Below are 27,267 nucleotides of genomic sequence, written 5' to 3' on the forward strand. Positions count from 1 at the left end.
ACTGCTGTAACAAAGTACCACAAACTGGGTGGCTTAAAAGTATAGACATGTCTGGACACCTGGCTGTCTCAGTCAGTAGAGCATGAAACTCTTGATCTTGAGGTTGTAAGTTCAATCCCCATGTCAGGTGTAGAGGTTACTTAAAAATAAAATCTTTAAGAGGAAAAAATTATTAAAAAAAAAAAAAAAAAAAAACAGGGATCCCTGGGTGGCGCAGCGGTTTGGCGCCTGCCTTTGGCCCAGGGCGCGATCCTGGAGACCCGGGATCAAATCCCACTTCGGGCTCCTGGTGCATGGAGCCTGCTTCTCCCTCTGCCTGTGTCTCTGCCTCTCTCTCTCTCTCTCTCTCTGTGTGTGTGACTATCATAAATAAAAAAATAAAAATTAAAAAAAAAAACCTACAGAATTGTATTGTCTCAGAGTAAAGCTCAAAGTCTGAAATCAAAGTGTGGGCAATATGTTACCTCTGCAGCCTAAAGAGAAGAATCCCTCCTGGCCTTTCTAGCTTCTGGCAGTTGGCTGGCAATGCTCGACTTACAGCTGCAACATTTCAGTCTCCGCTTCCATCATCACATGGTAGTTAGTCTCTCAAATCTCTGTCTGGATCTCTTCTCAAGAGGACACCAGTCACAATGGATCAGGGCTCACCCCAATGGCCTCATCTTAACCTGACCTCATCTGCAAAAACCCTGTTTCTAAGTAATAGCGCATTCACAGGTGCTAGGGGTTAGGACTTCAGCGACTTTTGGGGGGAACCCAAGTCAATCCATAATAGCGTGTAAAGGTGCCTTTGCTGGATCTGTGAAGGTTGATTAGACAGAAACCTTGCCACCTGAGAACTGAGGGCCCATCGATGCCTTTTTCCCATTGTGGAGGACAGAGAATCAGACTAGGTATCAAATTAGGAAACCATGACCTCATTAAGTTAAGCCATTAGTTTTCAAGTGTGATCCTGGACCAGCAGCATAGCATCATCATCACCTCTGAACTTGTTAGAAATGCAAATTCTGAGGCCCCCTCCCAGACCTGCTGAATCAGAAGCTCTGGGGGAGAGGTCCAGGGAATGGTTTTAATAAGCCCTCCAGGTGATTCTGATGCACACTCGAGTTTAATAACCACTGACCTTGGGATCCCTGGATGGCTCAGCGGTTTGGCACCTGCCTTCAGCCCAGGGCCCGGTCCTGGAGACCCGGGATTGAGTCCCACATCAGGCTCCCTTTATGGAGCCTGCTTCTCCTTCTGCCTGTGTCTCTGCCTCTCTCTCTCTCTGTGTGTGTCTCATATGAATAAATAAATAAAATCTTAAAAAAATATATAACCACTAACCTAGCCCAACCCCTCACACAAAACAAGTGGGAAAGCAGCCCCATAAGTACAATAGTGCCCCTTTGACTGAGCGCTTACTATCTTCCAAGCAGATCCTTGCCATGCATCATGTCATTTTGTGCTCACTCAATGCATTAGATACTGTTGCTCACCCATTTCGTAGACCAGAGAGCAGAGACTTGGTGAGGTGAGTAAAATTCCAAAGCCTCACAGCAACTAAAAAGATGGTACAAGGATTAAGAAACAAACTCCCCAAGGGATCTGGCCAGATAGACTCCAGCTCAGATCGATTATTTTACCTACTCAAGTTGGTCTTGGTTGGGGGAGACTGGATCCTTGGGCTCCCAGGCAGTTTGGGGCTACCTCTGCCCTGAAAGAGCTTACAATATGTGGAAACCAGCCAGAAAGAGTGAGTCATGACCCAGTACACCCTCCCTGGCCTCCATCGCTATCTCTCCCTTCCTGCCCTTGCCTATCGTAGCCCTTCTCATGCTGGTGCTCTTTGGCCAATTTCTTGTCTTTCTCCCTTACCACTCCCCTGAGGCAGGTGTGGCTCTATAATGTTTACATGCCTGGCCCAGAATGTGGCAAACTAAGTCTTCAATAAATGCGAGTCGAATGAAAGAATAAACTTTGGAAACTACTTCCACCTTACTTTCTCATTTTCAAATGCCTTACTGGCAATATGTATATCTTTGGATTTGGTGATTCCACATTTAGCAACTTGCCCCAAGAAAATCATCAGACATATACACACGCACATACAAAGATGTATAAGAATGTTCACTGTAGTGCTATTTACAATAGTGAAAACTAGAAACAATCCATACATTAGAGTACTGTGGAATCATTAAGTGTCAGGCCCTCTGAGGCTGATCAAGCAAGGAAATGCTTACCATAGGGCATTAGGTAAAACAAACAAACCAACCAACCACTGGTCACAAAGCTACACATGTGATTCTGATTGTTTTTTCAGTACTACTAATACATATCTAAAAAAGTCTGACAGATGGTCACTGAAATGTTAATACTGTTGATTCTTAGGTAAAAATATGACCAGTAGTTTTAATTTATTTTCTGTGTTTTTGTGATTCTTCCAAGTTTTCTGCAATGGATAGGTTTCACTATTATAATTGCAAAAGGAATGTTTGGGGTTCTAAATGTGCCCAACAAAACTAAGGAAAAGGGGAAAGAATAGAGGTTCTAGGATCTGAGGAGTACATCCTTGACACCAGGAGTTTCACAGACATCATGTTACCTGACCATCCTATTAGCCTTCTAGACTCTCTATTCCCATTTTATAGATGAGAAGACAAGTTCAGAGAGGTAAAGTAATTTGCCCTAGGTCAGTCACATCCACTCCACATATGCTGGGAGCCACATCTGGGTTTAGTCCATCCCACTGTATGTACACACATACATGCATACTTGGAGTGGAAATGTTTTTTAAAAAATATAACAAGCTGTAATTTTGAGTTTAGAGTCTCTAGGCTACAGAGCTTCTGGCCTGGCCTGTGGACCCTGTGTATCACATACAGTGACAGAGTCACATCTAGTGCATATAATGCTATTTGTTGGAACAGCATTAGACATCTGTTGTCTCAACCAATAATCACAGGGTCTTCATGAGGTGGGCAGGGCAGGGACCATCCCCTCATCACCTTGAAGAGCAAAGACATTGTCCCTGCGAGAGGAAGTGAGATCTGCTCAAGGTCACTTGATGAATGAGATATGGTAAGCTGTTCCTGCCCTCCTCCCCCAGCCCTTCATCATAGCCCTCACTCCCACCTACCCCTCCTGTGGTCCCCCTCCCTTATAAATGGGTGAAATCCAAAAGCCACTAATGCCAGTGAGACCAAAGAGTAAACTTTGGGTCAGTGAAATCAATTCATTTACAGAGACAGCACATAATTGAGACAGGCGGCGCCTGAATTGGGGATATCGGTTTTCCCAAATTGACCCAGATGGGCCGCTGGGGCAAGGGGGCTTCCCCTGAAATGGGCAGAACCAGGCAGAGTGCATCAGCTCCTCTCACCGGCCTGAGTGCCCAGCACTCCAGGCCCTGGAGAAAATTGCTGAAGATGGAGTGCAGGAAGGAAAGAATTAGACCAACTTGTTTTTGGTTGTTAAAGAGGTAAGAGTTTCTTTCAGTAGGTACAAAAGAGTAAGCAGTAGTGTCCTTCTCACCCTCATTCCCCGCATCCTCTCCCACCCTTCCTGTCTCCCAATCTCCTTCCTGGAGGCAAACACTCTCCCAAGCTTCTCTTATGTCCTTCCAGAGAAAGTCTTGCATATATGCAAATGACAATCAAATTTAAAATCCACTTCCTCCCCCTCTCCATGCTTTGAGACATGTAGAATAAGGGACTCAGCAGCCCTGGATTTTTATCTTTGCTCTGTCACCGTGTTCCCTAACTCAACTTCTTTGAGTCTTCCTTTCCTTATTTGTAAAAAGGGGGCAAAAATCTGCGTAGGGCTGCTGTGCAGATGAAATTGGATGCAAAATGATACGAATAATTCTGACTTTTTGTATTAAATACTATAAACAAATATGGAATATTTGAAGGAGAAGTGGATCGATGAAGTCGATACACTTGGGCCCCCTCCCCAGACCCTGAAATGTTACCACTCCTCCAGGAGAAGGATGGCTGCCTTCTCTAGGACTGAGCAAGCCTTTGTTTTTTGTTGTTGTTGTTGTTCTTTTTAAAGATTTTATTTATTTATTCATGATAGAGAGACATAGGCAGAGGGAGAAGCAGGCTCCATGTCGGGAGCCCGACGCAGGACTTGATCCCGGGACCCTAGGACAGCGCCCTGGGCCAAAGGCAGGCCCCAAACCGTTGAGCCACCCAGGGATCCCCAAGCCTTTGTCTTCTAGGTCTTCGGCTGCCAGTTCTGGCTTAGACCTGGAGCCTTGACAAGGTTGCATTCTCTGTCACATGCTGATCTTGGGGGCCCCATCCCCTGAATCTCTATCATAAGTCTCTTGCCCTACCTGACAGTAAGGGAGTCTTCCAGCTTCTGGGTAAGAGAAGGGCATCTAGGCAGAGCTGGGAAGTCACTGACCAATCTTGGCCTAGCCAACCAGTTGTCAATTAATCTCCACAACTCTAACTCGAGGAACTGAGGTTCAGAGCCTAGAAAAGGGGAACTGAGATAATTGCAGAGATGTAGGAGAGTCAGCCAGATAAGATGGCAGATTCCTTTAGAAGATCAGCCAAGAGCAGGTCCTGAAATAGTCTCCTCTGGTCAAGGTCAAATGGCCCTTCACCTCCTGTCAAGTACAGGGCCATGGGTGGGATCATTTGTTTGTCCTACCATCCACTCATCTATTTGTCTTCCCCAAACTGCCTGCTGAGGCCTAGACAGACACAAGCCCTATCCTTGGCACAAGGCCACATCCTAAGATGAATCAGATTGGGCGGTCTGATGCCAGTGGGTAGAAGACAGAGGACGCACCCAGTGAGGAGGGCACAGAAAGGACCAAGGCTCGAGGTGGGAAAATGTTGGGCCAAGGCAGGCAGTGAGGTTGAGTAAAGGGTGGAGGGCCTGAGCTCCCAGCAGGTGTGCCAAAGGTCATGGAGAGGCAAGGAGAGGAAGGACAAACCAGCAGGCTGTAGGAGGACAGGCAAGGAGCCCTGGAGAGAAGTAGGAGCCATGGGGAGAAGAAGAGGGTGGGAGTCAGGGTCTCAGATTTGCTTCTGTGAGGCAGTCAGCTCTTGACCATCTATCTTCATGCCCACTGCTACTTCCTCCCCATTCCCCCTTTGGGGCCAGGGGTTTGGATGGCCAGTCCTGTCCCCTCTCCTACCCTAGGCTCCTAGACCCCAGGCCTAACTGCAGGCCTCCTGCCCCCAGCTCCAAAAGAAAAGTGGTAAAGAGCACAGTGTCCAGAGTGAGACCAACTGGGCGTTAATCCTTTGCATGCTGCACAGATTGTTTTACCTCTCTAGGCTTCACCCCTCTCTCTGTGAAAGAGGGCTCTTGGCCGTACCACTCAATGTCCAGGGTAGCTAAGAGAGTTAGATGAAAGGAAGGACCCAAAGCTTGGCCCGGCACCTGCCACAGTGTCTGGCTCCAGTTCTAAACACTTGAGGGTCAATGCACTTTGCAGTTTAGAGGGGACTCTCCAGTCCCAGAGGACTCAGAACCCAGAGTCCAGATACCGGGTAACGGGACTTGCGGCTCAGGCACAAGCCCTGGGATGGGATGGGATGGAATGGGATGGGATGGGATGTGGAGAAACCAGGGTAGTCCTCTGCACAGTACAGTTCAGAGCCTGTACACGTGAAAAGGAGGGAGAGTCGTCCAGCCGGGCGGGGGAAGGGAGGTGGGGAGTAGGGGAAAGCTTTAGGTCCCCTGAGTCCCCATCTGGACACCACTCTGGGGTTCAACTGGCCTGCGGGCGGGCGGGGGCGGGGCACCGCCGGCCTCTTTCGCCCTGCCGGGGGTTGGGGGGCGGGTCCCCCGGGAACTGCTCCTCCCGCGCGCCGCAGCTTTAAGAGGCTGCTCGGCGGCAGCGAGCGGGGCCGGAGCCGCAGCCGGAGCCAGCGGGACTGAGCGGCGCAGGCAGGTGCAGGGCTGCGGTTCAGGAGCGGCATGACCGGCCACCACGGCTGGGGCTACGGCCAGAACGACGGTAGGCGCAGACCCCGGCGGCCCGACCCTGGAGCCAGGGGGCTCTCCCGGGCCGCGAGCCCCTCCCCCCGGGCCGCCCCCAGAAGCCGGGCTGCTGGCCCGGCCCGAGCGCTGGCTGCCCGGCTGCTGGCCCAAAGTCCGCGCTGCGACTCGGCCCGCGGGCCGCCGGGCAGCCGAGCGCGCGTCCTGCCGCCTCCTCCGCGCAGCCCCCCCGGCCGCGCTCGCCCGCCCCGGACGCGGCGGTCACCGCGGCGGGCACCGGGCGAGGCGGTCCGGGGGGCGAGGTGGCCCGGCGGGCGCGGGGTGCGCGGGGCGCGCGGGGCGGGGCGCCGAGCGCGGGGGGCTGGGCGGGGAGCGCGCACGGCGTGTGGGGGGACCTCCCGGGAGCGGGGCTCCGCCGGACAAGGGCGCGGGGTCCCCGGGAGAGTTTCCCCGCCGAAGCGCCGGAGCTCCGGTGTCAGCAGGTACGTGAGGGGAGGAGGGGTTCGGGGGAGCACGCGTGTGTCTGGGTGTCTCCATCGAGCACGGTGTCTGAGCACGTCCTGGTGGGAAGCGTGGGAGCGCGTAGCCCACATCAGCCTCCTGGTCTCACTGGGAAAATAGCTCGCTGGTCCTGCCTGGTTTCCTTAGGATGCAGAGGAAGGGCGAAGAGAGCCAGGTGGCTTCAGTGTGGGTCTGGGGCAGGTCAGTTACCTTTTGGGCTTTTTTTTACCAAGCCGGGGTGGGGGTGTGCGGTAAGGGCTTCCCGCTTTCCATCAGGTGGACAGTGAGGACCAAGGTCCGTGCAGCCAGAAGGAAATCCCAGGCAGGGTAGGTGGACGTGCGGAGAGTCCACCAGGGAAGTGCTGGTGAGAGGAACAGCGCTCATCTCCCCTTTCCTGGGGAGAGGTAGTCAGTCTCTGAGGGCGAGTGGAGCTCCTGTGCTAGTCTGGGGGTTAGGAGGTTGCGGTGGGCCAGAGGGAGCTAGGGAGTTGCTGTGATGTGTCTGGCTGCCTCTGGGACACAGGGACACAGGAGCATATTTTGGAGGGGAGACACCCCCTGCCCCCAGATCTGGGCATGAAAAAGCTGGAGAGGTTGAGGAAAAGACAACAGAGATCAGCAGAGTTGGAGAGAGAGGCAGAGAAGGGGCAGATTGACAGAACCCAGAGATCATCTTCCCTCCAGCGCCTGCTCTGAGCTAGTTTCTGGGTGCTTCCTCCAGAATCTCGGTCCCCTGACTCTATCCTCTGCTCGTCCTGCCCACCAGCTCTGAGCATACAGTATCCTCTATGGCCGGCCACCCTCAGGCCACTGCCGCTCACCCAGCCAGCCCCGGGTCATTCATTCTAGGGGCAGTGAGGGAGGGAGGGACAGAGGATAGAGGTGCCGGCATGCGGCATGCTCACAGGACTTCAAAAATAACCCAGTGGGTCTGGGCCACGATTCTGAGTCATCCATTGGGGACACAGCTCTGTCGGCACCTGCTGCTGTTTTCTCAGGAAAACTTAAGAAGCCAAAAACGGGGAGAAGCACCAGCCGGCAATAGCTCTAAAAATAGGTTGTATCTCAGGATGTTCCCCAGGGAGATGCCGAGCCTTTCGGCTGCAGATGGAGCCTCTGGGAGGCAGGTGGTGGGCGCTCGTGGGTGTGCACGCAGGTGTGTGTGTGTATATGTGCTTCACAAGCATGTGTTTTGCTATAGTCTTTCATTGCAGACCTGGGTTTGCAACAGGGAGTGTTTGTGCGTGATGGTGCATGTGTCAGGTGTAGTCGTCAGGATTGTGTGTGTGTGTTTGTACACGTTTTTTACTGGGCCCTGCCACTCTGGGCCTGATGAACTCAGGTCACTGTGCATCTATGTGTGCGCACATGAAATTCTCGATAGATCTGTAGGCATGTGCCTGGGGAGGGCAGTTGTGGCTGCCTATGCACATGCTATATGTTTATACCCGTACCCAAGTTTGTGTGTGTGTATGAGTGCGCGAGTGCGTGAGAGCACATGCATATGCATGAACGGCCCTCAGTTCATCTGTGAAACAGGGATCGTGATGGTTTCTGCTTCACAATGTGATTGTGAGGAGCAAGTGAATGTCACAGAGCCAAAGCTAGGTTGACTTTATCTTTTATTATTATTATAAATACCAACACCAATGTGCTCAAGATGTGGGAAGAGGCCAAATACCTGGTAGGGCCAGGTCAGGGACTTCAGAGGCCTGGGGCCCTCTGTGAGCGTGTATTGGGAGTTGGGGAGGAGTCACTGCCTAGCACCGCCCCTGGGCTTGAGGCTATACTGTGCTCCATTCCATTAATTAGCTCTCTAGGCCTCCTGTCACCTCTGGGAGGAGAGTTTTAGTGAGGCCATTTTGCAGCTCCACAGCAGGGGCTAACATCTGAAGGGTTACCTCCATCCCCCATGGGCGTCCTCTGCCTACAGCACAGAGATCCAAGCTAGCCTGAGCCCTTCCCTCTCCACACCTGCAGGCCCCTCACAGTGGCACAAGCTGTATCCCATTGCCCAAGGAGACCGCCAGTCACCAATCAATATTGTGTCCAGCCAGGCTGTGTACTCACCCAGCCTGAAGCCACTGGAGCTTTCCTATGAGGCCTGTATATCCCTCAGCATCACCAACAATGGCCACTCTGTCCAGGTGGACTTCAATGACAGCGATGACCGAACTGGTAAGTGGTCCTTGCCAGAGGCTGGCTCTCCTCTCACTGGGGTAGGCTCAGGAAGGGCAGCATGCTGTGGTGGGGAAAGAAGGCTCCACCTCTCACCAACTATGAAGCCTTGTGCTGAGCCTCAGTCTCCTTTCGCATAAAATGGGAGTGATAAGACCCTCTTTTCCTCTCTAGGGTCATAGGAAGGAAAAATGAAAAATGGAAGTGATGTGTGTAGTGCTGGCATACAGCAGATGCTCAAGAAATGCAAATTCCCTTCCTTCTCTTTCATTTACTGCTTTAGGTCAGGTTTGTTTTTACTCCAGGCCCTGTCACTGACCTACTGTGTGGTGTGATCTGGCACAGCCCAGCAGAGAGAAGAGCACCTAAGTATTCTGTGTGTGGGGTCCCTTGCTAGGGTCTGGGTGACTCTCTCATTCCTCTCAAGAACCCACCTCTAAGATGAGCAAGCAGAGACTCAGTGAGCTGGGGAACACCAAAATCGGCCTGGTCACTCTCCAAAGGTCTTCTCTCCAACACACCCACAACCTCAGGATTCCAACCAGTTTGGGCCACAGAGAGGCCAGCAGGAACCTCTATCTGTTTACCCTGCGTTAAGAGTCCAGGTTCTTTCAAAATAAATTCCTAGACAGAAGCCTCAGGAGTGCTCCTCAGTGAAGAGATTTTGTCCTTATGAATAGTCCTATGAGGGAGTAAAGCAGGGCTAGGAGGGAACCTGCTAGAGTTTCTGGTATAAGGAAGTAACTGGTACTCTGCTCCTCTCTACCTCTCCATACACACACACCGAAAGCACACAAGGGCATTTAAGTTTCAAGTAGAAAATCAAAATGTAGAGAAGCAGAGGGAAGCCAGAGAAAAATGATCTTAGTTCCTTAGCCCTGAGTTCCCTGGTAGGCTAGGAATAAAGGGAAAGAGGATCAGCTATAGTTCTTGTTGCAGAAGGCAAGAAATCCAGCAGAGCCTCAGAAGACAGCCAACATTTTCCCATACTGAATTTTTTTTTTAAGATTTTATTTATTTATTCATGAGAAACAGAGAGAGAGAAGCAGAGACACAGGCAGAGGGAGAAGCAGGCTCCATGCAAGGAGCTCAATGTGGGACTCCATCCCGGGTCTCCAGGATCAGGCCCTGGGCTGAAGGTGGCGCTAAACCTCTGAGCCACCTGGGCTGCCCCCCATACTGAATTTTTATTTTGTATTATTTATTTTTTTTAAAGATTTATTTATTTATTTATTTATTTATTTATTTATTTATTTATTCATTCAGTCAGTCATTCATTCATGATAGACACAGAGAGAGAGAGAGAGAGGCAGAGACACAGGCAGAGGGGAGCTTGACGCGGGACTCAATCCTGGGACTCCAGGATCACACCCCAGGCCGAAGGCAGGCGTCAAACCGCTGAGCTACCCAGGGATCCCCCATACTGAATTTTTAATAAAAATTCTCACCCAGAGCTTTTTTTGGGGCGGAGGAACATGGAGCTCTTAAGGACCCTAAATGACTGTCTATAAAGGAGTTTTCATATGACTACCTTTTAATAGCCTTCAAAGGGCATTGAGGGTTCAATTCAGTAGCTTAGTGAAGGCCATTGTCGTTGGGAAGTGGGGAGGCAGCCCAAAGAGGCATGCCTCTGGATCACCGATCCAGTGGTTTACTTTGAGGTCTGGCTGGGGCTCCCTCTTCTACCAGAATACCCAGGTTTGAGGGGTCAGCAAGTCAGCAAAAAGAGAGTAGGCTTGGAAGTGAGACAGTTGGGGCTCTGCCGCTCACCAGCCTGGGACTTTGGGCAGGACACCCGCTTTTCTGAGCTTCAGCCATACATCTGTCCAATGGTTCTACTCAAGGACACATTGGGGGTTGATGCTAGCAGAGTGCTGAATACATGTGGAGTGCACAGCGAATGGTAGTATATTCTGTGGTCAGGACAGAGGGAGAGGGCTACAGAAACCAAGCTCAAGGGGTTAGGTGGGAGTTTACTCCCTGAGAGACCACACTGCAGCATCCCAGGTGCAGCATGCTTAGAGGGGTGGGCCCCCACAGATCGTATCAGGGAGCTCAGCCTGCCTCTCCAGGATGGCACAGCCTGATTGGGCCCCTGCCCTGGCCACCCTTCCAGACTCCCTTTGTCAACCCTCCAACAATGCAGTGGACAGACCCTGCTTCTCAGTTAAGGCCAGGTAGCAAGGAAGGGCCTTTGGACTGTTCGGTTATCCTCTTCCTCATGGGATGCACGAGGGGCAAGACCCTGCCCAGGTCACCCATCCTGGAAGGGCCTAGTGGAACTCTGAGCCTAGGGCCGTCACCTGATCCAGGGGCTCACATTCAGGTCTCACTGGGGCTCCCTCCATTGCCATATCCCTTTCAGCTAGAAATTCAATCAGTCCCAGGAGGCCTTGTGCATGGCCCCAGCTCAGTGGGTGTCAGGGTGACAAAGTCACGAAACTAGCACAAGGAGAGATCTCCAAAGAGGCCATGGGAGATGGCCACATCTCAGGTGTGGGCCCTTAGGAGCTGTTCCCTGGACAACACCAGGTCCGGAGAAGGCTCAAGGTTCTAGGAAGACAGTGTGACCTGGTGAGTAGGGGCTTGGGTTCCAGACTGAGGAAGGAGATACAGGCTTAAATCCTAGTTCAGTGTCTTGTGTGTGACCTTGGCCAAATGCCTTGCCCTCTCTGTGCCTCATTTTCCTCCATTGTAAAATAGAGATAACAGTAGATCCTGTCCCTTATGACTTCTATAAGGCTTCTAGAAGGACTAAACAAAAGAATCCTTCCAGTTTAGCCCTGGGCCAAGGAACCAGACAGGAGAGGCTTCTTGTTAGTGGTAATGGGGGCCTGGGAGACAAGTTCCCAGCTTCCATGCAAAAATGGGGAGGGTGGCCAACCCTGTCACTACCTGTGCCACCTGCAGGCTGCCAGGATTCCTGCCTTGGCCCTGCTAAGGGCCCAGGGGACTGAGTGAGAACTGACCCAAGCCCAGTTAACCCAATGAATTTTCCAAATGAAAACTTTATCCCCCTCCTGAACACTTGCTTGGTCCTGGCACACCCACCTGCTGGGCCATGTGGAATCTCTCGCATCAAATACTCCATACCCGCCTTCTCCCCACAGCGGTAACTGGGGGGCCCTTGGATGGGCCATATCGGCTCAAGCAGCTCCATTTCCACTGGGGCAAGAAGCACAGTGTGGGCTCAGAGCACACAGTAGATGGCAAGTCGTTCCCCAGCGAGGTAAGGGCCCTCTACCTGAATCGCTTTACTATTTGGGGAAGGACGGGGATGTGAGGGTACCTGGTGTGGGGCTCTGGAAAGGGTAAGGAGGAGCATCCAGGGGGTTTGGGAGAAACACACCTCCCACCACCACCATCCAACAACCCCCTTCCCCCCGCCCCAGCAGCACAAGATCTTCCACCGGAACTCTGCCCACTGTTAGCTGGGTCTCTGTGTCCAGAAGGAGTTTTCGGAAGGATAAGCCCAGTCCCACCACATGCTGGCTAACAACCCTTTAAGGACTGAGCCTGGCATTCAAGGCCCTGCATGAAGCATGAAGTGGCTTTGCCTGGCCTCCTCTTTGCTTGACCTCTCCCCATATGACCAGCATGATGGATCTCCTGTCCACACTTAGCTCTTTTAAACCTCCAAGCTTTTGCCTGTGCCATTTTGTCTGCCTGGGGTGCTTTTCCCAAGGGTTCCACCCGATAACCACCTGAGTCATTCTCCGGACTCAGCTGCAGGCACCACCTCCTCCAAGGTGGGTCACACAAAGGGAGGGCTGTTATCTATTTCATAGTTCACTGAGGGCTGAGCCGGAGCCAGATTGCTCTTTGGGTCACCTGGGGCGCAGGGAAGGGTTGAGCCCAGAGTGGTGTGGATGCTATGTGTGGCCACTGGGGGCTCCACTGGAGACTCCTCTGAGCTCCCCCAGAGGCCTGGGAGGTTTAACAACCTTACCCCTCTTGCAGAGGGGCCAGGAGTCTAGTGGGAGTGAGGGAAGCCTGGCTCTGAGCTCTCATGGCTCCTTAGAGGCACTAAGCACTGGCCTTGCCTCTGTAGCTACACCTTGTTCATTGGAACGCCAAGAAATACAGCACCTTTGGGGAGGCAGCCTCAGCACCGGATGGCCTGGCTGTGGTCGGCATCTTCTTGGAGGTAAGGGGTGGTAACTGGGGCTGAGAGGGCAGGAAGCCTGGCACTGCCCCTACTTCCAAACATGGTGGGTGCTGGGCTCACACTACCCTTTCCCTGACAGACAGGGGACGAGCACCCCAGCATGAACCGTCTGACAGATGCGCTCTACATGGTTCGGTTTAAGGTGAGATCAGGGGTCTGTGCCCCAGACCCAGAGCAGCCTGGTGGGAGGGAGGAAGAGACTGGAGCGTAGAGTGGGTCCATCCACTGCTCCAGTTTGACAGCAAACCCTCGCTGAGCTGAAGGGCGCAGGTTAGCAGCTGCAGTGCCCTGCAAATGACGACTCTTCATCAGAGTCAGTGGCCTCACAGAGTGCCTGGCACACAACCCGGTTGGATATAGGATTGATAAGATGTTTCCTGTGTTAATGGCCACCCTACAGGCAGCTAAGGTCAGTCGAACGAAATGGCAGAGACAGAACACGGACACCAAAGAGCTGTAGGAGCCATGGTTTTACATACTGGCAAACAGGTAGACAGGACCCAGTCCGAGCTGAGAGATGGCATCTGGTATCACAGACCTATGCCCACAATTTGCATCCGTGGGCCAAGGAAAAGCCTAAATCCTGCTGACAGGAAAGAGTGGGGAGGATGCTGGTCTGGTCCTAGTGGCAGGTCTGTGCTGATCCTGGCTTTGCCTGCCCTGCCCTAGGGAACTAAGGCCCAGTTCAGCTGCTTCAACCCCAAGTGCCTCCTGCCTGCCAGCCGGCACTACTGGACCTACCCTGGCTCCCTGACCACGCCTCCCCTGAGTGAAAGCGTCACCTGGATCGTGCTCCGGGAACCTATCAGCATCTCTGAGAGGCAGGTGAGTCCTCCCAGAACACCACATGGGATGGGAGGTTATGGCACTTAGGGCCCATCCCAGGGAGTGTGATTCTCCCAACCAGCAAGCTACAGCTTATGGTCCTCCCATCAAGACTCCCATCTTTTGCTGATAAACAGTTAGATTCCTTTTTTTCAAAAAGTAGGCTCCATGCCCAATGTGGGGCTTGAATTCATGACCCTGAGATCAAGAGTTGGATGCTCTACCGACTCAGCCAGCCAGGTGCCTCCTCCTCCTCCTTTTTTTTAACATTAGATTCTTAGTTGAGAGTTCTCTTGATAGTCATTAGAATCTAACCACAGGCTGAGAGGGGAGATCCCTGGAGCCTGGGACCACCCCTACTGTGTTAGAATCTGAATCCTGCATTTGTTGAAAAGTCTTAGCTAGATGGAATTGGAACTGCAGCTGGCGGAGCAGGGACCAGCTTCAGAGGCCCTTTAGTGGGCCAGTAGCTGGGGTCAGAGAACAAGTGGGCGGAGGAGTGGGAAAGGACCTAGGAGCAAGAGGAGGAAGAGGTAGAGCTGTTGGCAAGATAGGCCAGATGGTGTGTCTGACAGCAGAGAGGACCCCAGCACCTGCGTTGTGCCCTGAGTATCTCCTCTGCCTTCTCAAGATGGAGAAGTTCCGGAGTCTGCTTTTCACCTCAGAGGAGGATGAGAGGATCCACATGGTGAACAACTTCCGGCCGCCGCAGCCACTGAAAGGCCGTGTGGTCAAGGCCTCTTTCCGGGCCTGAGCTGCCTGTCTGCCCAGCCGGCCACTAGAGCACCATTTTCCCAAGGGCTTCCACGTCAGCAGACACCAAACCATCCAAGGCTCCCTGCCTGGGGGGGTGCTGTGGACCCCCCCTTCAGCTGGCTTGCTCCTTGGCCAACCTGGAGGATTCTTGATGGGACCCTCAAGTCGGGGGATACCCGTCAGCCGGGGACAGGAAGGACAGGAGCTGAGCATGGTCTAAGCCTGAGGTTACCTCTGCCCTCCAAGACCCAAAGGCCCCTGGGAACCTCCTCCCGTCTTCCCCACTGGCAGTGGCAGCAGCCCCACCCCAAGCTCACACTGTGATGGACGAGACCGAGCTCTCTGGGGCAGGCGGCTGGCATTGCCAGAAAGACTCAAGCAATAATTAGAGGTGGGCAGAGCTGCCCTCTCGGCATTACCTCTTCTGCGGGCCTCCGCCATGCACGCACCTCACTGCCGGGCCATTAAAATCAGCACCCAGTCTGCTGGAGATGACATGGCCTTTTCCCTCCAGCCATCTGCTGCCATGGGCAGACACTGGCTACAGCTTATGTAGTATCTTCCCTCATCCCCACCCAGCCACCAAAGCCACCACATGACAATCCATCCATGCAATGATTAATAAACTCATCTATTCATGCAACAAATACCCACTGAGTGCCTGTGCTACGTCACGGACTGTTCTAGCATTGGGGGAATGGACGGAGGTAAGTCAAGCAGAGTATGTGGGGAGGGACATGGGTACTGAGCAGATGAGGCTTATCTAGAGGGCCAGGCCATGGGAGCAGCAAAAAGGGAGGGAGCTACCTTGTCTGGCGAATTAAAGTAAATCCCAGCCAGCATTCCAAGGCAGAGAGAAGGGACCAGCAAGTTTGAAGCCAAGGGGAGGGAAGGTGTGCAAGCCTAAAGCCCAGAGCGTGGAGCTGAAAAGGACCAGGGGGGCTGGAGCCATGAGATAGAGGCTGGGACCCTCCCAAGGTGAACGGGAATCCTACAGAATCTGGGGTAGAGGTGGGGCAAAGCCAGATGTGCAACGGGGGCAGATCCCTGTGGAGTGTGGGTGAACAGGCAGGAGTGACAGCAGGGAGGAGGTGGTGGCCAGTGGCCAGGAAAAAAGGTACAGGATGGAAGAGGTGAGGAGCAGGGGGGCTGGACGAGAGTTTAGGAGAGGCAGAGCCCAAAGACAGGGTTTGGCTGTCAGTGAGGGAGAGGGGTCCAAGGGTAAGGCCTCCACATGGATTAGGGCGCCCGGGCAGGAGCTGACAGGGCCCCAGAGGTGGGGAGTGCTAGGAATCGGTGGGATGTTGGGGTCTTAGCCAGGAGGGATGTAGAGGGTTGCGCTGCTTTGGAGTAACTTAATTCAAGGTAATAGTGAGGTCTAGGGATCCCTGGGTGGCGCAGCGGTTTGGCACCTGCCTTTGGCCCAGGGCGCGATCCTGGAGACCCGGGATCGAATCCCACATCAGGCTCCCGGTGCATGGAGCCTGCTTCTCCCTCTGCCTATGTCTCTGCCTCTCTCTCTCTCTCTCTGACTATCATAAATAAATAAAAATTAAAAAAAAATAGTGAGGTCTAGGGGCTGGAGGGGAGAGGCACATATGAAAGAGGGGGCCCAGGATGGAGGAACAGCATGGAACAGCATGGAACCCTGAGGACGAGCTGCGGAGAGGTGGTAGGAAAGCCACAGAATGTACCAGGGCAAAGGGACCCACTGGGGGCTGCTGAGGAGCCTGAGGCAGGGCTGGGGGCAGGACAGGGCACGTACCCCAGGCCCAACCCTGCATTTATAGGAGCCTGCGAGTGGGCACCTTTAAGTGTGCACCCAAAGTGCATCCCTGCCTCGCCCTGGTCCGGCCAAATCTGGAGGACTCCTGGAAAGTGCACAGGTGGGTTTAGAGACCCAGCTCACTGTAACCCAGCGGCAGACAGCCAGGGGGCTGAGGACTGAGGCAAGGTGACAATTGGGAGAGCAGATGTGAAGCAGAGAGATACATTGCTGAGGAGGCACTGGGTTGGGGCCTTTGGACCTGTCTGAACACCCTAGGGAGGGAGGCTGAGCTGCAGAGGCTAGAGGGGCTGGGGGTGCATCTGTCTGCCCACTTTGCCACAGCTCCTGTCACTGTCACTATTACCAGGAGGGCACTCCTGGGTTATGGGGTACTTCTGGACTTTGGGTGAGGCCACAAAGAGAGGGAGGACTTGGGTCTTAGATTATTAGGTTTGAGCCAGGGATGCACTGTTGGCCCCTCTCACTTCCATGCTCAGGACAAGTCTGTCTCCAGAGTGGGCTGAGGTTGGGGGGCCTAAGGGACAGGGACCCTTGATGGGAGCACAGGTACAGCTTTGCCCCTGCAGCACCCCCGGCCTGATATAAGGGCCATTTTCTCCCTCCATGTTTTGGGAGACCTTAAGAAGGCTGATATCTTTAGGACATGTTTGCTCATCTTGAGCGCAGGCAGCAGCAGAGAAGTGACACTAGTACAGCTGCCTCTGAAGATAGACCAAGGGCCGGGGGCAGATGTCTGACTTTCTCCTTAGGATCCAAAAACTGTCTTCACCCCTATTTTACAGATGAGGATGATGAGGCTGAGGGAAGGTAAGTAGGAAAGTGGTTGAGTGGGATCTGATCCTGGATCTGTCCCATAAGTCTCCTGCTCTGTGCCAAACTGGGCCCAAGGGAGGGAGAGATGGGCATGGTGGTGGCCACGTGGAGTTGGAACAACAGGCCTGATGCTACCGGCCGTGCCAGGGATCTTGGCCAGCCCCTCCCAGGGATGGTGGCACAGCAGGCTTGGCACCACAAAGGACTTAAGAAATGGGAGCTGGTTTTATAGTCATTATCCCAAGGCTGCCAAGAATCCTCACCCACTAAATCCTTCCCCTTAATTTGTGTTTTAAATGTAAAACTATTTTATTTTTTGTAAAGATTTTATTTATTTATTCATGAGAGGCACAGAGAGAGAGAGAGGCAGAGACATAGGAAGAGGGAGAAGCAGGCTCCCCACAAAGAGCCCGATATGGGACTCAATCCGGGACCCCAGGATCATGCCCTGAGCCAAAGGCAAACTCAACCGCTGAGCCATCCAGGCGCCCCTAAAACTATTTTAAAATCAAAAGTGGTCTCCTTATAATTACAGCCCAAAATTTGACCCTTTTACATCCAAATGGGATGCCCCCAGCTGGATCTCAAATGCCTCCAGCAAACCTGGCCTCAAGGGACCCAGGACTGTGTTCTGAATTCTTACCCAGGGCAAGGTGGCCTCCTGGAACCGATGCAAGGACATGTGGAGCACTCAAGACAAGATGGGCTCTGCTTACTCCCAAGATCCCAGAGCGCCCTCCCTGGCAGCCAGAGTGGCCCTCAAAAAGATCTGGGCTGGTGGCTCAGGCCAGTGGCCATAGCACGCTGGATCTGTGCTAAGGGCATAGTCTTCCCTCCCAACCTAGAAGAGTCAGGCCCTGGGTCTCTCAGAGCATCTCTCTTCTCAGGAGATGGGGTGGCTCTAAAGACCCGACTTCCTAGAGTTCTGTCTGCAGAGAACCTGCTCCTAACTTCATAGTTACCTCTACAGCTGCTACCACTACAGAGGCCCAAGGGGTCCCCATAAGCCTGGCAAAGGACACCGATCTGCCAAAGTGCACATCTGTGGGGAGAGTGGTCTGTGGCCTGAGCAAAGGTTGGGGATATGGGCAGAAATGGTCTGAGGTGAAGGTTTGCAAGACAAACCTTAAGCTGACAGCATTGCTGTCAGAGTTGATGTCTGGGAAGGGGTCCCAAGCTGAGAGGTCCTGGAACAGGACAGAGGCCTTGACTGAAGCTGGGGCTGGCCTGAGAATGGGGTCAGACAACAGTATCTGCCCAGCCTGGACACCTTGGGAGCCCCCCACGTCCATGGATCACAACATCAGCCCCGAACTCACCCTTGAAGGCCAAATAAACTGCTGGTTGGTCAAGATTCCAAGGGGACAAGGCAATGTGATTCTGGAGGATGGAGGGCTCTGGTATTTGTCCTGCAGTCAGAGGCAGGGCCTGGGGAATGCATCCGTTTTGGAGACTTCTGCTCACAAACTTAGGGCAGATACACCTTCATACCTGGGCTTTGCATCACATGTCATTCCAGACCTCGGAAACTTGCGTTCTCTGTGAACCGGAAATAATATAATGTGAGCCACACGTGTAATTCAATGTTTCCAGTAACTCTATTTTAAAAGGTAAAAAAGGGTGGAGCACCCAGCTGGCTTAATTGGTAGAGCATATGATTCTTGATGACTCTTAATCTTGGGGTCATGCGTTCAAGCCGCACGTGGGGTGTAGAGATTTAATAAATGAACTTAAAAAAAGAAAGTAAAGAAATACTGATAAATAAATAGTAGAAATAAGTAAGCATATTTAATTTGAATAATAAATTTTATTTAATTGTGTCTAAGGTATATTATCATTTCAACATGTCATCCATATAAAAAAATTCACAAGATATTTTACATTGCATTTTGTGCTAAGTTTTTGAAATCCAGTGTGTATTTTACACTTAGAGCATATCTTGATTCAGAGTAGCTACATTTCAAGCACCTAACAGCACATGTGGCCAGTGGCTACCATATTTAATAGCCCAGCACAGCCCAAAATGGATGTTTCCCTTTGCAGGACCATCTGCTAGCAAGGTGTCCAAATAGGCCCTCTGACTGGGCCCATAGCCAGGCAAGGTGGGGGCAGGAATGAGTCAGATCTGCTCCAAGCCTCTGTCCTCCACAAGGGCAGTTTCAGAACATTCGGTGCCAAATTGGCTTCCTCCGTCAGGGCCTTCCACCTCCAGGAAACCTCCAACCTGGCTGGCCCTGCCCCCGGTCACTCTGCAGGACCTTTGCCATTCCTCCAGTAGAAAGGCTGAGACGAGATTTCAGCAAGGAACTGACTGCAAGAGACCATCAAGGGTGGGGGAAGGTGTAGTGTCCCTGAGAAGGATCCTGGCTTGGCTGAGGAAACTTGATTAGTCTGAGAGGGCTTCCTGGAAGAGGAGTCCAAAGCCAAAGTAGCTGGCAACCCAGCAGAGGCACAGAACCTCAGCAGCAGTGAACATTTAACAGGCAGACAGGAAGGCCTGGCTGTCACCCAGCATGTATCAACAAAGAGGGGATGTGTGGCTGGGGACACAGGGCTCCCCACACTCTGGAGCCCTCAAGTGCCAGGGAGTTTACCTTCATATCCAGGTGGCATGAGGAGCTGCTGGAGGTCTAGAGCAAGAGCGGAGGGCTTCCTGGGAAGCCTTCCTCTTGGAGGAAGAGGATTCTCTCTCTGAGGCTCAGAGAGCACTAGGCATCATTTGGCCTGGATCCACCTTCCAACACAGGCTCAAGAGCAAATTCTGGCAGGTACAATTCATCAAGACCTCCTGCTGCCCCTCCTTGGCCCTGCGCAATGGACTCACGCCTGGGCCCTGGCAGTTCTTGCTTGGCAGTCTGTGAGTCTAATCTAAATCCCTTCAGCTGCAATTCAAATGTTTTTGTCTTCAGAGGCATGGGAGGGTGAGCAGATGGCTCTTTAGTCTCATTGAGTTGCTCTCTTGGGACTGGCATTCAGGAAAGGCATAGGAACACAGGAGCTGCAGGGTCACCTGGGCTCCCAGGGGTCCCTCAGGTTTTCGGAAAGGAGCTCTCTTCTCCTCTCCCCCTCTCTCAGCCCCGCTGTGAGTGACAAGTCCTTGGTTGCTCTGAGGACGGATGTCTCCAGAGGGCACACTGCCCTGTCTGTCCAGTTGCCTGGGCCTCCCCAGGGAACTAGGAAGCGGGTTCTTGCTGCTGCTACTGCTCCTGCCTGTTCAGGAGTAGAGTTTGGAGGGTATAACTTTTACAGCCAGAGGAAGCCTTGGTAAGGATTAATAAGCTGCCCAGGGAATCCCAGAGTATTCACATCGAAAGAATTCCTGTTCTGATCCCCCCATACAGATTAAACAACTGAGGCCCAAAGAGGGAACAGGGTCTGCGGAAGTGAGTTGGTGGGAGAGCTAGCATTTATCACTCCTGGTCCAGTGCTCTTTGCTCCTCGGGAGAGCCTTACATAGCAGAACGACCCCTACACAGAATAACTCTGTGCTGGCCTGTCATGGAGCCTGAAACCCTGCCATTTGAGCTTCGGTGCTTAGTTGACACCGTCCCTGATGAAATGCAAGTGCCCCTGGCAGGCAGTAACACCTTCTGGGGGAATGATTTTATCGCCTTCTTTTCAGCCTGCCCTGTGAACTCTCTACACCTGTGTTCCACATCTATAAAATGTGTCAGTGCGAGGGCCAAAGGGTCTAAGGTAGGACTTGAGGAAGGAGAGAAAGCAGATTTCCCAGAAGTAGAGCCAAGCTGTGGCCCAGCTGAGGGCCAGCTCTGAATCTCAGGATGTCTGTGGGTCACCCCATGTGCCCCTAAACTACAAGGGGCCGTGGTGCTAGGCCTAAACTGTCAGGGACAGACGAACCGGAAGAGCCTCTCAAGACCCCCAGACCTTGGCCCATGAGTGTGACAGGAGATTCCCTGGGGTGAATTTCCAGACAGCCTAGGTAATGGGGGCTCAGAGCTGGATTGAAATGATTTACAGGTAATAAATATATTCCACGTGTTTCACATATCCAAGACCACAAACTATGACCTATACAATGACGGCGTCACTTTAGAAGTCACTGGTTGGAAATGATTTCTCTCCTCGGAGAGCAATGCTCTAATGGTTTAATTTCCGGCAGAGGCAGGTGAGCTGAAAGGATATTTTGGGGGCAGCCAAGTCTTTGAAGCCCTGGCCCCAGCACTAAATCTGGAGGACTGTGGTTTCTGGGGGCAGTAGAGGGGAGCTGGAGGGGGCTCCTCACTCCTGTGCAGCTTGGTCTACTAGGCACAGAGCTGCTTACACGGGACCTTGACCCCTGGTTACTACTTTAGCTGGTGCCAGTGGTCACTCCAGCAACTCCTGGGGGCTCGGATGAGGGCAGAAGCAGCCAGCTTTACCGTCTTTGGGGCGCCTGACCCAATTTTAGTGCCCCCTGAGGTCAGAGGTCATGCTGAGGAAAGAAAATCCGGTGTCTGGTAGCTGGCAAGAGCTTGACCAACCCCAGCCAAATTTCCTAAGCCCTTACTGTAAGCTGAAACCCCTAGAGATGAATCCTCAGTGCCTATGGCCCACAAGACTTGACCATGTCAGGAAATGTCAGGCTGGGATTATTTTTCCTGCCCCTCTTCTCACTAACACTGGGGTTGTAGCCATGGGAACAGAGATGGGAATGGGTAATGTTTAGGGTTCTGCTAGCAGACCCAGAATCCCTTACCCCAAACCTTCTTATTTTAGAATTTCAGACTTTAGAAAAGTTAAAAAAAAATACAGTGAATATACTGAAGACTGGTCACCGGACCCCTACTTCATCAGATTTGCTTTCTCTCTCTCTCCATATGGATACATTTTTTTCGAGTGCATTTACTAAAAATGAGGGCATTGTCTTATATAACCACAGTATAAGAGTCAAAAGCAGGGGGCACCTGGGTGGTTCAGTTGTTGGGCATCTGCTTTGGGCTCAGGTCATAATTCCAAGGTCCTGGGACGGAGCTCCATATGGAGTGCTGTGTGGAGTTCCCTGCTCAGCTGGGAGCCTGCTTCTGCTGCTCCCTCTGCTTGTGCTCAGTCTCTCTCTCTCTCTCTCTCTTCTCTCTCTCTCTCTCTCTCTTCTCTCTCCCTCTCTCTCTCTCTCTCTGTCAAATAAATAAAATAAAATCTTTTAAAAAATAAAAAAGAATCAAAAGCAGGAAATTAACATTGTTACATTACTATTATCTCACCAACATACCTTATTCATATTTATTTTGCTAACTGTCCCAATAATGTCTTTTTTTTTTTTTAATTTTTACTTATTTGACAGAGAGAGAGAGAGAGTACAAGCAGAGGGAGTAGCAGAGGGAGAGAGAGAAGCAGGTCCTTGGCTGAGCAGGGAGCCTAATGATGCCCGGCTCAATCCCAGGACCCCGAGATCATCATCTGAGCTGAAGGCAGACATTTAACCAACTGAGCCATCCAGATGCCCCCAATAATGTCTTTTGTAACAATAACAATGACAAGTCCCAGATCATGTCCCAGATAACATGTGTATCCAGTTGTCCAGTCCCCTTGGTGTCCTTTTCTTTGGGCACTTCCTCCATCTGTCTTTATCTTTCACCACATTGAGGTAGTCAGAGAGTACAGGCCAGTTAGTAGTAGGATGTCCCTCAATTGAGTTTGTCAGGTGTTTCCTCAAGGAGACTTCGTTTTTCAAAGGAGTATCACCAAAATATGATCCCATATTCTTTTTAGGTATGTGATGCTGATTTATCTGATTACTGGTGATTTAACTTTTTGTTTTTGTTTTAATTGAAGCATAACATATATACGGAGCAGTATATATGTTCAATGAACTTTCAGTCTGAGCACACCTATGGCACTAGCACCCAGATCAGTAAAAGTACATTTCCAGCATCCCCAAAAACCCATGTCTTCATCAAATTCCTACCTCCCAAAAGTAATCACCATCTTGACTTCTTTTTTTTTTAAGATTTATTTATTTATTCATAATAGACAGAGAGAGATGCAGAGATACAGGCAGAGGGAGAAGCAGGCTCCATGCCGGGACCCTGATGCGGGACTCGATCCCAGGACTCCAGGATTGCGCCCTGGGCCAAAGGCAGGCACTAAACCGCTGAGCCACCCAGGGATCCCTACCATCCTGACTTCTAATAGCATAAGTTACATTTGTCTGATTTTGAACTTCAAGTAAAATGAAATCTTTCATTTCAGAAACCTCCCTAGCTTCTGGCTTTGGGGCTCATAATTATGTTTGTGAGGTTTCCAGAGCCTACTTTTTGTAATAATAAATGCAATGCTTCCCATCATGAGCCTCCAATGAAGATCAAAGAAAATACAATTTATCTACACGCTTCATTTCAAAAAAATCACTTTAATGCCTCAGTTGTAATATAAAGGACAGCCCTTTATATGTTACATGTTTATATATACAAATAACATAATTTTCAATAAAATAATATGTGTATCAGAATGTAAATATTAGCTCACAAGGATGCGATGAGGTCTTTTGAGGCTTGTACCCATATACAGAAGCCTCACAACACTGCAGCTACCAATGCTTTCCAGGCAGAGAAACATGAGTATTGCTGCCTTTATAGTGTCCTTTTCCTAGGTAGTGAACAACTCCTGTACTTTTTAGAACAGACATGAAAACATCCCATCTACTCATTGAATTTGAGACATGTGTTCATCCACTGTGCAATATTTTAGAAGTCATCATATTTTAACTCATAGGAGGTGAAATTTTGTCTCTTAAGATTATGAACAGAATAGGGGATCCCTGGGTGGCTCAGCGGTTTGGCGCCTGCCTTCGGCCCAGGGCGTGATCCTGGAGTCCCGGGATGGAGTCCCACATGGGGCTCCCTGCATGGAGCCTGCTTCCTCTCTGCCTGTGTCTCTGCCTCTCTCTCTCTATGTCTCTCATGAATAAATAAATAAAATATTTTTTAAAAAAATATTATGAACAGAACAATGCACAAATTAAGTATAAATGGTAAAATTCCAAGCAACATAAAGTACAAAAATTTGCCATATATTAAAACTATGCAAACATTACTCTGTGTTTCCAAATAAAATGGAACCAGGTGGTATGGAGTGAATAAGTCATGGGGATAAAACATAGTGTATAGGGAATATAGTCAATAGTATTATAATAGTGTAATATGATGACAGCTGGTACTACACTTAGGGTGAGCATAGCATAATAAATAGATTTGTCCGCTATGCTGTACACTCAAAACTCATGTAACATTGTATATCAACTATACTTCAATTAAAAAAAAAAGAATTTTAAAACAGGAACAAGGTTGTAGGCTCAAATGAAGATAAACCAATTCTTCACCTGTCTGAACATCCAGATGAAATGTTCAAAGGTAGGGCAGGACTCAGACAATTTTGTGCTGTGTGAAACTGCCCTGTAGGACTTCAGTACTTGTGACAACTCCGAATGCCAGAGGTCTTCCCAACCATGTGACGACTGCCCCCCCTAGATGCCCTAAATGCTCTCCAAGGTGATACCACAAGTCTAGAGGAGAAATGAGAGGGACTTCTGGAGGTCAAAGAACCATAGGGAGAGGAACTTGAGTAGGGCATGGCCTGAAGGAGGTGGGGGCCCAAGTGAGAGCACTAATGGGGAATTCTAAAGTAGGGCCTCTCCATAGCCAGCTCCCGAGGGATCAGGCTAGTCTCTAGGGATGGAGGGCTGCAAACCCCAGGTGAACTTGGCTGCCTACCACAAGCACCTCTCTCAGAATCTGCCACCAGGACCTACACTTTCCTGGCCCTGCATGGATATCTGCTCAAGTACTCTGGGCCTCTCAAGGACTGCACCTCCTAACAGACCCAGGGGCCCCAAACAGCCGCAGCCCCTACGGGGTCCTCCATGAGCTGAAAACCCACCTAAGCCCCACACTGAAAGGATTATGGGGCCCTCACATATGTAATTAAATATAAAAACAGTACAAGGTGTTACTAAAGTGAAAAGTAACTATAAAGAAGGTAAATGTAATTCTGATTTCTCTCATCACACTTTTTTTAAAGTATTTTTTTAAAGATTTTATTTATTTATTTGACAGAAAATGAGAAAGAGGGAGACAAAGCACAAGCAGGCAGAGGGAGAGGGAGAAGTAGCCTCCCCCCTGAGCAGAGAGCCCGACTCAGAGCTCGATCCCAGGACCCCAGGATCATGACCCCAGCCGAAGGCAGATGCTTAACCTACTGAGCCACCCAGGCACCCTCTCATCACACTTTTATTTAATTTATTTTTTTTAATTTTTTAAAATTTATTTATGATAGTCACACAGAGAGAGAGAGAGAGGCAGAGACACAGGCAGAGGGAGAAGCAGGCTCCATGCACCAGGAGCCCGATGTGGGATTCGATCCCGGGTCTCCAGGATCGTGCCCTGGGCCAAAGGCAGGCGCTAAACCGCTGTGCCACCCAGGGATCCCTCACACTTTTATTTTAATAAAATATTAACTAACAAAATATTTTAAGGCACCTTTCTTTGGACCTCTTCTGAGACCATGCTCCGTGTACCTGTGACATGACCCACAATGAACACAATCCATGAATTGACTTTTTTTTTCATGAATTGACTCGTTTAATTAACTCATTTTATGAGTTGACCCAAGATCTTTTGAAGTGGGTACCATTCTCATTCCCATTTTGCAGATGAGATTAAGACACTTGTCCCTGTCACATAGTTGGAGCTGGGGCTAGGATTGGTCTACCTCAGATTGGCCAAGCCTGTGTCACCACTCTCTAGGCCCCTTGAAAGGCATTAGTCAGCCACCCCACTAATGACAGTGTTGGTTCCTCGTAGGAGCATTGTAGGGGGATGCACATGCAGGTTTATAGACACACTCCCTCCACCAGCTCTGGGAAGTGAGGAGGTGCTCAGGTGCTTCCTGCAGTGTGTTTACGCCCCCTTGTGGCCACGTGTGAGGTTGCAGCTTGGTTCCTGGTCCATCCCAGTCAATACCCACCAGCAGGGGTCAACCTAGCCATGCTAGGAAAGAACCTCACAAAGCGGCTTTCTACTTGTCAAAGTATTTAAAATATTTTTGCTGCTGTTTGTGCTCCTGCTTTGCTGAGCACCCTAAGCTGTTGCTTTCTCTGCTGTCCAGGGACTGCAGCACTGGGCAAAGCAGGCAACTGGTTAGTGCCACCAAGGACTACTGGGCTATTGGGAAAAAGGCATATGGAGGCCCAGGCAAGGGCAGCACTGCTCCTCTCTGTTTGCTAAAAGTCTGGAGGATAAAGGAGGGCATTCCAGGCAGGAGAACAGCAGGGGCTTTGCCCTAGAGGTAGTTACATGGAACTGAAGGTAGCGTGAAAAAAAAAAAAAAAAGCTGAATTAAATTTGACCCAGTCTCCAGCATAGCCTGGGGATGGGGGTGTCCTGATTACAGAGACGGGTCCTAGTTCTTCAGACAGAAATAGCTCCAGAGCGAAGGAAAAGAGGACAGCTCTGTTTCAACACCCTCACATACTCCTCTCTGCCCCCATTCCATAGTCACTATACAGCTAGGAGGAGGGCGATGACCCCACAACATACAGGGGAACTACTGCCCCTCTTCAGCAGATGATGATAGAGAGACTCTACATTTGACTAAGGTCCCTTATCCAAGTCATGTATCCAGTCGATGGCAGCACTGGGGTTCTTACATCTCTGCCTGACTCATGGACCAGCCACCAAAACTGCCACAGTACATGGGGTGCCTTGTGCTAGAGGAGGCTCTTGTCTTTTGGAAAAGCAAGTATAAAAAACGCTCAAAAACTTCATAAATGAATCCTGAGGCCACAATGCCACCCTTGTCCTTAGGCAGGGAAGAAAAAAAAATACCCAGTCCATAGATTCTCAGCTTCCTACAAGAAGTAGGGTGTTGAAGTGGAGGCTTCAATGATTGCTATTGGCTGATTAAAGTATATTTGGTTTTCCATGAGTGTGTTTGCAATGCATTAGCTCTGCATGCCCACTAAGAGACCAGGCTCAGAAAAGACACATATGTTGTTAGCACTGGTGGAGATGAAAGCCAAATTTAAATTAGTTTTTACCTAAAGATGCCTAAATAAGAGGTACCTGGCTGGCCCAGTTGGTAGAGCATGGGACTCTTGATTTGGGGGTCATGAGTTCAAGTCCCACGTTGCGCCTACGTCTTACTTTAAAAAAAAAAAAAAAAAAGTTGACTAAATAGAAAGACAGGATGCTGAGAGAGTGAGTATCTTCCCTGAAGGGAACTCTTCTTCTGGCTTCAGAGAAGCTCAAACTGGTCCCTCAGGCTATTAAATGCAGATTAAAAGCTTCTAGAA

General features: G+C 50.8%; 1 protein-coding gene across 2 annotated transcripts; it reads left to right on the plus strand.

The window, feature by feature from the left end:
* Nucleotides 1-5,808: 5,808 nt before the first annotated feature.
* On the plus strand, nt 5,809-15,021 carry CA7 (carbonic anhydrase 7). Of its 2 annotated transcripts, XM_072814336.1 has the most exons (7): nt 5,809-5,965; nt 8,428-8,625; nt 11,736-11,854; nt 12,677-12,772; nt 12,873-12,935; nt 13,463-13,618; nt 14,250-15,021. In XM_072814336.1, the coding sequence occupies exons 1-7, from the start codon at nt 5,926-5,928 to the stop codon at nt 14,370-14,372; spliced, it is 795 nt and encodes a 264-aa protein (XP_072670437.1). In that variant the 5' UTR covers nt 5,809-5,925; the 3' UTR covers nt 14,373-15,021. The 2 variants fall into 2 exon arrangements, with proteins under 2 accessions (XP_072670437.1, XP_072670438.1); XM_072814337.1 differs by lacking the exon at nt 12,873-12,935.
* The last annotated feature ends 12,246 nt before the right edge of the window (nt 15,022-27,267 follow it).

Source organism: Canis lupus, chromosome 3 (assembly GCF_048164855.1).
Source record: "Canis lupus baileyi chromosome 3, mCanLup2.hap1, whole genome shotgun sequence".
Classification (NCBI taxonomy): Eukaryota; Metazoa; Chordata; class Mammalia; order Carnivora; family Canidae; genus Canis; species Canis lupus.

Coding starts and splice junctions, on each gene's coding strand:
- CA7 (XM_072814336.1), top strand. CDS start 5,926: ATGACCGGCCACCACGGCTGGGGCTACGGCCAGAACGACG. Junction 12,773..12,872: donor TGGTCGGCATCTTCTTGGAG/GTAAGGGGTGGT, acceptor TTTCCCTGACAG/ACAGGGGACGAGCACCCCAG. Junction 12,936..13,462: donor TCTACATGGTTCGGTTTAAG/GTGAGATCAGGG, acceptor GCCCTGCCCTAG/GGAACTAAGGCCCAGTTCAG.